Below are 13891 nucleotides of genomic sequence, written 5' to 3'. Positions count from 1 at the left end.
ACACACACCATGCTTTCGTTTCAGAAGTATAACCAACCTTTTCTAATTTAATGCTAAGTGGAGAAATTAAGTTCTTAACATAAATAAAATCCTTTTATCCAAAAGGTAAAGTGCTTAAGAAAAAACACAATTTCAGATGGCGATGCTGCTAGGAATTTTTTGAGGTGGGGACAAACTGTTAATTAAAATCATTTTATACGAATACTGAAAGGTATTCTAATACAGCGGACTCTAGTCTAAACACTTTGTAGTGCTATATTGGAACCATAGAAATTTGTTTTTAAGTTTACCTTTTAGGATCAAAAGCTTCAGGTCCACCTCTAGAACCACCGCCTGGGGTTCTCCACACAAGCCGCTCAATGTATTCATCAGCCACAAAAGGCTCCTGGTTCACAGAATAAACGTGTTTTCAAAAGGCTTTACAGAAACATACAAGTCTAAAAGAGACTTTACTACATGAGAACTTGAAATTAATGTCTACCATTACTAAAAGTTTTTGTTGTTTAAAAGTCTTTAATAAATAAAGAAAAGTAGGATGCTAAAATATCAGACCAGCAGTATTGACTCATTGGAGCACCCAAATAGAAAATGAAGAAAGAACATAAGATAATTTATTAAAAAACAAAAACAATAAACAAACAAATAAAAAACCAAACCAAAACCAAAGCACATGAAATGTATAGCTTTACTAGCAATCAAAGTCAGATTCTCTTTGGAGGGAGGGGTGAGGCATGAGGGGAAACAGGGCCTCACTATGTAGCCCTGACTGGTCTGAAACTTGCTATGAAGACCAGGTTGATCTTTTTTTTAAATATTTTATTAATTTATTCATATTACATCTCAATTGTTAGCCCATCCCTTGTATCCTCCCATTCCTCTCTCCCTTTACTCTCCTCCCCTATGACTGTGACTGAGGGGGACTGTCTCCCCCTGTATATGCTCATAGGGCATCAAGTCTCTTCTTGGTAGTCTGCTATCCATCCTCTGAGTGCCACCAGGCATCCCTATCAAGGGGACGTGATCATGTTGATCTTAAAACTCACAGAATCCTCCTGTCTCTGTCTTACCATACTGGTGATTAAAGGCCTTTGTCATATGATATCTAGCAAGTTATAATTTTGTTAACCTAAGAAGCAGAGTAATATATTTTAGTTACAGAGTGCAATGTGGTAAAAAGAACATAAACTGAAATTTGCACTTTCACTACTTCAAAAATGTTAACAAATATAATCTTTTAGGAAGACAGCTGGGAGCTTTTTTGGTTAACATCAACAGTGTTACAAATGTTCAGAGTTTTAACCCCATAATTTTATTTTCCTACCAGAGACTGAGGTAAGACCATAACAAATTCAAGTCCATGCATAGCAAGCCCTGTCTCAAAAATTTAAACAGGAGTCAAAAATAAAATAAATTGCAAGGAGATAAATATGGGCACAAAAGAATTGTGGAGTAACTGTGCACTGTGTGCAATACTGAAAACTTTATATAAATATTTAATAAAAGTACTTTACAAAGTAGGTAAACTTAGATGAAAAGCTATGTTCTATTAAAATCATATAAAACAACACTCAATGAAATGAGAAAACATGTATCAGTGTGATAAGAATACTAACATTTTTATATTGCAATTGTTTAAGTTATTGAAGTAGAAGGTCCAATCAACAGCAAATATGCACGTTAGGCAAAATGATGCATGCTTGCAATCCCAGCACCTTCAAAGTTCTGAAGGGCAAAGACTTGTGAAAACAGCATGGAAGAATGAGGTCATGCCTGGGGACCACTACGATTGTTAGCAGGGTTTGTTATCACATTGAGGCTGATGCCTAATATGTTCAAAGTACTAAACAAAAAATTGTCAAAGAATTCTACACCCAGCTACATCTGCATTCAAAAGCAAGGGAGAAATTAATATGTTCCTAGACTTAAAACAAACAAATAAACAAAGGCTGAGAGTCTGTTGCCACTAGACCTTCCTAGGATATAAGGTGAAATAAATGGGTACTATATAATAACCTAAAAACATATGAAATACAAATCCTAATGGAGATAAATTAACAAGTAGATAAACAATAACACTGGCTACAACATATTTTGTTTTGTACATAATTTAAAAGGTTAATATATTTCAAATGTTATAAGCTTTAGGCATACATGTAAAAGTAATTTTGTAATATCAACAATAAATGAGATAAGAATAGAGCACTGTTAGTAACTTACTGAATTTAAGTCGATATAAATTCAACTAGATTTTGGTAAGAACTTAAATACAAGCCTTATGGCAAAAACAAAATTTCACAAAATACACACAAAAATAAATGAACACAGAATTTAAATGTTTCACAACGCATGATTAACTGAACTGAGAAGGCCAGAAATGATGCCCAAAAGCTATATGGTATAAAGAACACAAACAGCATACTACAAATGTCCTTCCTCATCAGCAGCCACTTTGTGTTAAAAATTTCACAGATTAGAAGAGAACCAAAAATATGACCTAACTACATGCTGTTTGCAAGAGACTCAAAGTGAAAGAATGATACACAATATAAATACAATATTAACCAAAGAAAGAGGACTTGAAAATTTAAAACATGTTACAAGAGACAACAATTTTATAAAGGTTTCAATTAACAAGAAGATATAACAATTAAAAACATTTAAGTACCTAATGAGAAGCTGTATGTACATAGAGAAACCCTGACAGTGTAGGATACATTTTAATGAAAATACCTCTAATTTAACTTTTGGCAGCCCTCAAACCAAAGTTAATAATGAGCCTTGAGATCACTTAAGACTATACTCAGCCTGTTTAAGCTTAACTTGCCTTTAAGAGAACAATATAACGGATCTTAATATGCCTTGAATTTCCCTGGCAATCTACTTTACAATCTAAACTAAGCATAGTTTTAATCTGAAATTATGAAGTCTTCTACTGTAACCCAAAGTACTGCATTTGTGTCTGTGTGTTGATGAGAGCAGGCAAGAGGTTGGAAGCATCCACTGTCCACCATAAATGCTGGAAGCAATCTGGATATAGCTTGATGATGTCTGCTTGCGGCAGTGCTTACTATTCAAGAGTCAGCTGTGGCCAGTAAAGTAACTTCTCTTGTAAAACTCTGTTAAAGATTTCTCTAAAGCATCTCTGATTCCGTTCACATGCCATGTTTTCTGTGCTGTTCAATAAATACAGAACAAAGCCCCTTGTTAGGGGTAGGCACAGATTGAGGGACAAAACAGACAAGGCACAACTTACAGGTAACAGGGACAGACAGTTTAGATAGGCCACTAACCAGACTACAGACACACAGAGAGAGAGAAGCAGAGAACTGAAATCTGGGCTCTTGGTCCAACTAATTCAAGAAGAAAGTGCTATTTTCCTCCCTTAATGAAATATCAACACAACTTCTGAAGTTATCTTTAATGTGTTAACCCAGAATGCTCTGGCATGACAGAACTAAATTGAAAAGGAACTCTACAAATTGTACAAATTTCAATGCCTTACTCTCAATAATGGTCAGAGTAGGAGAGAAGATAAACGTGGGAACAGAAGACTCAGGTTTATCGTAATAGACTAGACCTACAGTTTTGCTGTAACAAAAGCTCTAGGTCAGAGGTGGTACTCTCTATAAAATCGGAGCTCTGTCCTCTTAAGTTGCAGGATACATTCCAAACTAAAAACCTTTAATGTTGTTTTCTCAAGGGGAAAAATTATTAGGTTAGGAACAAAAAGCAAACTGTCCTGCCTACCTATCTCCTGATCTGCCCATGTCTGCAGTGAAAGAGATCGTGATACTAAAAGGCTTAAGCATGGAGGAAGTGAGAACTGCAATAAAGGCAAAATGGCAGGGAAGAGTGCTTACTGTCCTTCAGAGGACCTGAGTTCACGTAACGGCTCTCGGTGCCAGGGGTCTCACAACTGCCTGGAACTCCAGGTCCAAGGATGCGGTGCCCTCTTCTGGCTTCCACAGACACCTCCACACATCTAGCACATACTCTCACAGACACATACACTTAACTCATAAGAAAAAGTGTAAAGAAAAAAATAGGTCTGCACTAAACTCTGGCTTTATGGGCTGCTTGGTAACCCTAGATGCAGGTATGTATTCAGAGAATGAAAGGAAAGAAAAATGACTACCTTTGGCAGGGTCAATCAACTGTGACCCTCAAGATCAAGAGGAGGCAGAGGTGCTATTATACCAAGGCAGAGACTAGTATGTTGTGTGTCACAGAAACAATTCTGTTGGGAAGATCAATTCTCTCAATTTTGAAAGCACACAGATAATTGTCATGACAATAGCCTAATAAGACTATGTCAGCTACTTTAGACAGTAAGAATAGCAAGAGTACTAAAAGTAAGATGGAATTAGAGGGGGAAAAAAGATGGAATTAGAATGATCACAAAGAAAAGATATAGGCTCAACTGCAACTTGAAGCCATCCAATTACCACAGAGACCAGAAATTTACTCTACTAATAATCTTATAGTTTTCCACCTGAGACTGAAGTAGAATGCTGGAGGGTCTGCTAATCAAATGAATATATGGAATATAGTAACACAGGTGGCCTGCTGTGGACAGTGATGTGTCCTCCAGCTCTCCTGTGGCCTGCTGCGGACAGTGATGTGTCCTCCAGCTCTCCTGTGGCCTGCTGCGGACAGTGATGTGTCCTCCAGCTCTCCTGTGGCCTGCTGCGGACAGTGATGTGTCCTCCAGCTCTCCTGTGGCCTGCTGCGGACAGTGATGTGTCCTCCAGCTCTCCTGTGGCCTGCTGCGGACAGTGATGTGTCCTCCAGCTCTCCTGTGGCCTGCTGCGGACAGTGATGTGTCCTCCAGCTCTCCTGTGGCCTGCTGCGGACAGTGATGTGTCCTCCAGCTCTCCTGTGGCCTGCTGCAGACAGTGATGTGTCCTCCAGCTCTCCTGTGGCCTGCTGCGGACAGTGATGTGTCCTCCAGCTCTCCTGTGGCCTGCTGCGGACAGTGATGTGTCCTCCAGCTCTCCTGTGGCCTACTGCGGACAGTGATGTGTCCTCCAGCTCTCCTGTGGCCTGCTGTGGACAGTGATGTGTCCTCCAGCTCTCCTGTGGCCTGCTGCGGACAGTGATGTGTCCTCCAGCTCTCCTGTGGCCTGCTGCAGACAGTGATGTGTCCTCCAGCTCTCCTGTGGCCTGCTGCGGACAGTGATGTGTCCTCCAGCTCTCCTGTGGCCTGCTGCGGACAGTGATGTGTCCTCCAGCTCTCCTGTGGCCTGCTGCGGACAGTGATGTGTCCTCCAGCTCTCCTGTGGCCTGCTGCGGACAGTGATGTGTCCTCCAGCTCTCCTGTGGCCTGCTGCGGACAGTGATGTGTCCTCCAGCTCTCCTGCAGACAGGGACTTGCTTGAGCTGGTAGCAGTAGTGCTTTTACATAGTGCTATCCTCAGCAATGCTCTCAGTTGCTGAGGGCTATTTGACTGAACATCATTCCTTTCTCAGTGTAACATGACTCTAATAACGGAGACAGGTGCACAAAGGCCTCATCTGAATGGTCAAAACCAGAGTGACATCACTGCACACTGCCACAAACATTCACTTCTGCGTATGTTCTTCTATCTTACCTGTTCACCCCAAGAGTACCTCCTAATAAATGTGGTGCGTAATAAAAATTCTGTCTCAGTATCTGCTTCTAAGAGGACCCAACTAACAACTCTGTCAAAAGATAATAGTGGCTTAGATGAGGGTGGTAGAGGGCAGGGTGCTGAGAAATGGGACCATGTAATCTTATGGGATGTATTTATGTATTGCTGAAGGGATGAAGTGAAGAGAGGAGAAAAAAGGAAAGGTTTATGGCCCGAACAGCTATGTGGTGGTACTTTTTACTGAGATGCAAGACTGCAGGGAAGGAGATGGATATGGGAGTGAGGAAACAAGAAATTTGTTCTGCATGTATCACACTATAGATGTCTATTAGGTGTCAATGTGAAAACACAAAGCATGCAGTTAAAAAGCCAGGTTGGTGTATAGAGAAGAAACAGAATCTGTAACTTTGGAGTTAACACATAAATAGTTATTTAAACCTCAGGACTGCACAATTATTAGGAAGGTACACCAATTTACAGGGAAATAGCAAGAAAAAGATCCGAAACAACAGACAAAACAGGAGACACCAATGAAAAAGGAACAAAGTCAGGAGAGCAATATTCTAGAAGTAAAACAGAAGTTTTATCTTCTGAAACAACCAAATTATTGTTAAGGTTTAAAATAAGGCAATTACTGATCACTACAGGATGAAGTTTAAAGGAAATTTTTAAAAAGGAAAATTTCTGCTTATAAACCAAACAAATCCCACCGCCAGTTTCTAATACATAGCCTTGCTGTAATGGCATTTACTAACAAGGCTCACAGCTTTTAAATGGCCATGTCCTTCCAAAAAGCTTCCCACAAAGAAACAACAACAAAACCTTTTAGAATTTCATAGGCCTAACAGAGAGCTATCATTCCACCTTGTGTTTGGCTGTAGTCATTTTTTTTAATCAGCCAAACTGCAACAAGAGTCAAAGCACTATGTACATTATACTTAACTCTACATAACTGGCTACTATAGAAACTGGTTTCATTATCCTCTAAATTCTTGCATTTAAAAGACAAAGCATGGTATTTGTGCTCATTCCTACTGAAATCTCTTGGAAACTATTCCTTTTAATCAAGAATACAAATCTCCATTGTAACAAATCCAACCAAATTTAATTTTCCTATACCACTAAACCCCAAATAGATCAATATAAGTGTCAGAACTACCCACAAACTCAAAGAAACTACAGTAATTCCCCTACAATTTAGGTCAGAGAACAGAAAATTTTCAGAATCAAGTACTTCTGTATTCCATTAGACCAACAAAGCTGTAAGTTCAACTACTGTGTATCGTGTATTTCCCTTACATTAAAATGCCTATTTCCATCACAGAAATCACTAAAACAGCGCTGCCTTTTATTCAGCTACTTCCCAAGCAATTCCAATTGAGTTCACACTCATGTGTCTCCATTTTAACGCTCATCTTGAGCCTCCTATCCTAATATTTGTTTCCCAAAACAAACAGCCACACACCATAAGCCTGTCAGCCTACTCCAACTCTCCCCATTTCAGCTACCTAACTTGTGCCCTACAGGATGCCTGCCTTCTTCCTTCTATTAATACAACTTCTTATGGCTTGAATGTTTCCCAAAAAGCATGTATTGGAAAGTTAATTCCCTGTGAAGCAGTGTTGTGGGATAAGGTATATGGAGTGTGTTTACATCATGAAGGCTCTGCTTTCATGAAAAGACTTGTTCCAGTTATAAAGGCACTTGAGGCTGTGAGCTCATTAACCAATACTATGTGTTTACTCCAGTCTTCCTCCTGTCTTCCACCCTTCTTTGCTCTCCACTAAGGATAAAGTAAAAGGTTTTTGCCAAATTCAAACACTGTAATATTTCAGTTGCAAGCACTGAGAAAAAAAAGAATTTCTTTTTAAATTAAGCAGTAGCAACAACAAAACAAAAACAAACAAAATCCAAACAAACAAATAGGAGCAGGATACTGTGCAATGACCAAAAGCCTGGCTCAAATCCATCTCTTTCCCACATGATCACCACCATTTCTCTATTCTTAAACCCCTACAAACTTCACAAATTCAAATGCCAAATGCAAAGCAATTCATTTTCATTTACTGTTTTTTGTTTAATGACTGAACATTACATAAGCACTCTCCGTAGACTGTACTATCAACCCTCCTTTACTTTGAGACAAAACCTCATTGGGTTGCTCAGGCTGGCCCCTGGACTCTGTAGTCCAATCAGACACTGAACCTGGACTCTTCCAGCCTCAGTCTCCTACGTAGCTGAGATCACACAGTCTTGTGACACCAAGCCCAGTTGTACTTATTGTTTTAGAACATTTTTTCTATTTTTTACTCTTTTCTCCATATTTTAACTGAAAGCAAAGGCAAGCTCTGTCACGTGTTCTTGCTTTCCAGATGAGGTCCAATAGAGCAACGCTGAACAAACCAAAATACTAACTAGTTGAAAGTATATGCAAATTTCCTTAAACTGCTCTTGAAAAAAAAAAATCACACCCTGATATATATATCCACAAACTTCACATATACAAACCCCAAGCTACTAACTAGCTCATAAACCAGAAAAAAATGTAAAAATTTAAAAAGCCAACTGTCATTACATGATGCTATCAACACATGATGTATTAGAAATAAAAGCCTAATCAACAATAACACTTTAGATAAATGATTTTGCCCTCCTCTCTATTCCCATTTGATCTGCTAAATGATAGTCTTTATATTTTTCTATAAATTAATAAACTATTAATTATTGGTTATTTGAAAAGCACTATGAAATCCTTTCTTTCAGGCTACCAAAATGGACCTTACCTTAGTACAGAAAAGTAGAAAAATAAAGCACATTAGCATACAAAATCAAGACAAGCTTTAATAAGTTTTTGGAAACTACCTATACAATATTCAATCTTGAAGGAGGAGTGGATGTTTTAAAAGACTCAACAGTGGTAGTTAGAATTGTATCGATTTTTTAGGTTATATTAAGTAAGGTCTCATTTCCATGAGAGAATATGCTTTAGGTTCCAAAGAAAAAATAACAAAATGAAATAGTATCTTTTACATGATTTAACAGAATCACAGAATTAAAGATTTAAAAATTTTAAAGCAAGAATGGTGTTTAAATATCAGCCTAGCTCAACTCTTTCATCTCATTTCTTTCTCGTTTTATTTCTATTCCAAGAAGTGAGAACATCAGAGAAGTTAGCCCATAGTTTGCTTTTTAACAATTCAGTTGGATCAAGATAAAATAACTAAGTTTTAAAACATCTTAGAGAATTTTTTGGCTTTCCTGGCCCCACCTTTACTTTGAGAAAAGTCTTTTTTCTCGGGGTTGTTACCATGTATATGTTTCCTCTCACCCAGTAAATGCCTTTCTTCAACTTTCCAATCCATGAAGAAGCACAGACCGGAGAGGATGAGTGAAAGTCACATTGTAGGATGACGTACTGCAGACATCATAAATATAACCTTCCAGTCACATTCTGTAATTCTCTCTCATTGTAGTCTGCTATCACTCTCTCTGTATGACTTTTTCTCAGTCTACTTCGAAAGGCTTCCCTCTTGCCCCAACAGATGCTCAATCTTGTCTTTCTTTTTTAATTTTTTGTGGGGGGTGGGAGTGAGTGGCACTCACCATGTAGCTCAAGCTGACTTCACACTCACACTCTTCCTGCTCGGCAACCCCACTGTCAAGATCACAAGTATGTGCTGCCGGGCCAGGTCCCTCCTGTCTTATTAATCAGCTTAAATTCAATGTGGCTACCATTCTTTTAATTGTATTCTTCCAAGTAATTTATCAAATTTAAGTTAAATCTTCATTATCGCCCCTCACTCCACAGGTAGAAATTTAAGGTAATCTTCAAACTAGCCTTCTGAAATAGAAACTATTATTTTTCTCCATTCTACAGATGAGAAAACAGAGGTACAAAGAAAACAGGTTATTTGCTCAGACCATCCAGCTACTGAAATGTACAGTTGAGAGGTGTCATCTATTCCCAGGCCTAAGTTATTATCTATATAGAGCAACAGTTTCTAAAGTGCTAACATTAGCTGTGACTTCCTTCTGAGTTACTTATTTATATTTACAGTTAATTGATTGCCTTCTGATATCTTCACATGATACCCTGTTAAAGCCCTTTTTGTTGCTTGTAGTTTTATTTTTAGCTTTTGAATGGGGGGGGGGGGTCTCACTTTGTAGCCAAGCTTATCTTGAACTCCAGATAGTCCTGCCCACCTCCCAACTGCTCGGGTTGCAGGTATGTGCTACAACGCGCAGCTTTAATCTTTACATTTTCCCCCTCCTTTTTGCAATACTGGGGATTGAACTCAGGGCCCTCTATGAGCTGGTCAAGCACTCAGCTAAATCCTCAGTCATATTTTTGCTTTTTATTTAGAGATAAGAATGTAAATTGTTATCAAGCTTGGTGGTCCACACCTGTAATCCCAGCAGAAGCCGAGGCAGGCGGATCTCTGTGAGTCCGAGGCCAGCCTAGTAGTGAGAGTCCAGGACAGCCAACGCTACACAGAGAAACCCTGTCTCTGGGAGGGGTGCGGGTGCGGGCAGACGAAAATCTAAGTTGTCTCACAGGTTTTGAATCAGCAATCCTTCAGTGGTCTCTAGAGCAACCGGGGTTATAGATCAGTACCACTAGATCCAGCCTAACACATACTTTAAAAAACCGTATTCCTTCTCTCCTTATTACACACTTAAATCTAATAAATTACTTCCTCTCCCTGAAAGGGTCCTACCAATTTTCTTTGTTGCAGTTGCACCTCATTTCCCAACTTCACATACATGAACTAAGTTCTCAGTCACCAAATTCTTCTCGTTTCTTCTCCAAAATGCCTTCCCAAATCCTCTGGTTTTTCTGTGTCCATTAAGTTAGTCTAAGATATTTACCTTCTAGGTTAATCAATCAATAACAGACAATTTGGAAGGATTACCAAATGACAAGAACAGATGTTAATGTCAATGTCAGACTATCAATAATTGCCACTGCAGGCCACTCTTCACACTAACATTGAAGTCATGTGATTCACTTGAGCCTACTAGGAAAAAGTCATCAGCTCCTTTACCCATGATCTACAGAAGCTTTTTCGAAACTTCCTCAAACTTTATCATCACAAAGATTTGCCAGAGCCACTACTTCCTACATCTACACACACACACACACACACACACACACACACACACACACACACATCCTTCCCTTGACTCAGTATGTCCTAAACACCCTTCACCTTTCAAGTTTCTACTCACCTATCAATATCTAACTTAGAACACGATTACTATGTGAAATGTTCCCTAACTATCCCAGGAAAGGAGGCATCTGCACAATCTTTCTCTGTTGACTCCTTTGTCTACCTCACCTATAATTTTGCTTCATGATCTTTTAATCCCAACCTATGGAATGTCAGTCGCATCAATGAATAGACTTTTCTGTGGCATGTCCAACAGAACATGCAGTGCTGTCAATTTTTAACACTTTATCTTGAAGTTGATAAGTACTCAAAAATAGTTACTGAGTCGATTACTGGCCCTAGTTTTAACAAAGAACTCTCCTGTCAAATGTAGCTGCCAAGAAAAATGGAAAGGATCAGTAAGAAGGACAGGAGAGACCATCAGCAAAGGAGGACAAAGTATCTCCAGTAGTGCTAATAAACAAGCAATGTCTTCAGCAAAGAAGATTTACCACCCGAGCCATTCCTTTATATGCTGGATACATCACTAATCCAAACCATTGAGAAATCTGGGTTCAGATAGGCCACCCTGAGTTTATTACTTAAAAATACCACAAATGGATTCCTCAGTAAGACCTGTCAACAAGGAGCGAAACTAAGAAGGTATTCTGGGCAACTTCCAGGACATACATTATTGCAGTAACTGAGTCATCTATTAATAAATCATTCTGTCAACCAAGGAAAGAGCTACAGTTTGATTTTATTGTCAGAAGTTGTCTGTTAAAAAAGAGTGAGTCACCAAATCAGTAAGAAGGTTTTATAAAAAGCAAACTTAGCAAAGAAATTTCATAGGCTGAAAGTTCAACTCTGTTTCCATTTAACTTCTCTAACATGGAAAATGAAAGTACAATTCTATTTAGTAGTATGTGAAAGCCAGGATGCATAAAAACAAAATATCCTTGAATACATCCTGCCGTTTTCCCCAGTTCTCTGGCTGTGGCTTAGAATGGGAAGTAGGAGAAAAAGACACTGCCTGGCTTAATTTGCAATCTGCATTTGTGACAGTAGCTGCAGGAAATGGCAGCAGGGACTGGGGGCCTTTTTCCTTCTCCCCTCTCTACAGTAAAGGAGTTGACTTCTCACTTGGAGAATGACGGTTTCTTCACAAGCAGAGTCTACTGCAGGGCTAGACTCACAGCCACCCAGGAAAAGATAAACAGACTTAATTATACATAACATAGTATTTTACAGTAACTATTATTATGTTTTTAATTTTGATGAAGCTATAAGTGTGTGGGGGAGGGAATCACTCCAGTTATGAGACCTATTAATACACTTATTTGTTCCGTGAATCTTCTGATTACTGTGTCATCATTGGCTTTCTCATCTATAAAACTACTACTTAGCTAAGCAAATTTAACAACTTAACTAAATGGCAAGGCCTAGAGAGCAAAAAAACAAACTTCTTCACCCTCTTCTCTTCCTCCCTGGGAAAGAAAGCACATTTTCAAGTAAGTTCCTGGGTTCACCTCGGACATACATTTAAAGAAGAAAATACAGTATGATCCAAGGCAAGACTGTGAATGTTTAAGAGAACTCACTGTAACAGTAAGATAATGGAATGGTTTTCTGTTAGTAAGTAGCTTGTTGTGAAATTCATCATTTAAAGATCTCAAATCCTGTAAGACATAAAGACTGAAACAAGGAATTACAGAATAACCCAGTATCTTGACCACACAACAAATGTTCAGAGTACTAAGACCATTTCCCTGGCCTTGTATACATAAACAGATGGCAGAATTTTATGATTAGGTAAACTAATATTATATATCTCCAGACACTTAATGTCTGAGGAAAAGCAACACATTTTTCTTAAGCGTAATTACTTTACTCAGATCACTGTCATTACAGCTTGCAATTTAGGCATTCTATTTCTATGAACATGTGCAGTTTTTATGCTAGGGACAACTGCAAGTCGACGTGTGGTAACAAAAAAGCTGACAGTGAAAAGTTCAATTTATTATGGAAACTATGGTCTTTAAAATTCAAGCCACAAGACATGCTGATGCTCAAACCAAAAGGATACAATTTTCACCTATGGTGAAATTCTTAACTGTGAATTACAGTGTTCTTTACAACTTACACTTCTGTTGCTATGAAGTGATCACGCTCCAAAAGGGGAGATGGTGTAGCCTTCATTTTTCTTCATAGCTCTACTATTTTTTTTTCCCAAAAGGAGACACTGTTTCATTGTTTTGTAATCTCATCCCATTATCTCAGACATCACAGCTTCTTACCACAAAAAACCAATTTTCAAGTTGAAATACGGAACCGCTCAGAAAACAAAAAAAGCCAAAACCCACACATCTGAACGCCCACAGCCTCTCTCACACACCTTAAAGATTCTCTGACTAGCAGTTGGGTGGTTGCACGATAATTAAATGCCTTAAGATGTGCCGCCTCCCTTCCGTGGTAAGGCTAAGTAGGCCTTTATTGTCCTAAAAAGATATACCCCCGCCACCCAGCCTTCCGACCGTAGGACAAGCCGGCAGGCACCCCAGCGCACTTCCAGCGTGTAGGAACGTCGACAGCGAGAAGCTTCCACGACTCCCAGTCCAGGTGCCCCGGGCAGCACCACCGCGAGCAGCCGCGCGGCAGGACCCGGCTAGCCCAGCCTGGGCTCGGGAGTCAGCCCTGCCCAACACCTCGTCCGGCCGGGGGAACGACTGCCACCCCATGACACCTCCCAAACCCCCAGCGACCCGAGCCGGCCCAGCGTCCTGCCCCTCCCCCGTCGCCGCCCGCGGTGCCCCGGGACCCACCTCGAAGAGCTCGGCCGTCGTGGCCATGCCGGCCGGCTGAGAGGCTCGCCCCGCGCTCGAGGCCGTCTCCGCTTCACATGCTGCGCCTCAGCGGCGCCGCTCACCCGTCCCAGCTCGGCCTACTTCCTCCGGCCCCAGGCGCGGGACGCCGCGAGCTGCCCGGGTCCTCACACAGCGCAGGCAGCCCCGGGAGAGCGGCCATGAAGCGGAGCCGCAGACGCCTGTCAGCTGCCTCCCGGCGCCGCCCGCGCCGCTCCCATTGTCACCGCCTCGCACGCCGGAAGTGGAGCTGCGCGCGCCCAGCGGA

The 13891-nt window shown here is 40.3% G+C and overlaps 1 protein-coding gene across 3 annotated transcripts in view; it reads right to left on the bottom strand.

Annotated features, from left to right (window-relative positions):
* The window catches only part of EXOC5 (exocyst complex component 5), a 49737-nt gene extending 35896 nt beyond the window's left edge, over positions 1-13841 (bottom strand). The window contains exons 1-3 of one of the 3 annotated variants that reach the window (XM_084767899.1): positions 13585-13840; positions 12906-13054; positions 291-385 (exon numbers count right to left, since the gene is read on the bottom strand). Coding sequence is in view for 1 of the 3 variants with exons in the window: in XM_084767898.1 (XP_084624024.1) it covers positions 291-385; positions 13585-13611 (122 nt within the window). In the remaining 2 variants the exon portion in view is untranslated. Of the gene's footprint in view, positions 1-290; positions 386-12905; positions 13055-13584 lie in introns of all 3 variants that reach the window. The other 2 variants (XM_084767900.1, XM_084767898.1) reach the window with 2 other exon arrangements.
* Positions 13842-13891: the final 50 nt, after the last annotated feature.

The sequence above is a fragment of the Acomys minous genome (genome assembly GCF_964271855.1).
Source record: "Acomys minous genome assembly, chromosome: 18".
In the NCBI taxonomy this organism is placed as follows: Eukaryota; Metazoa; Chordata; class Mammalia; order Rodentia; family Muridae; genus Acomys; species Acomys minous.
Note: the sequence above shows the minus strand (reverse complement) of the source record. Positions and strands in the feature narration are given on the sequence as shown.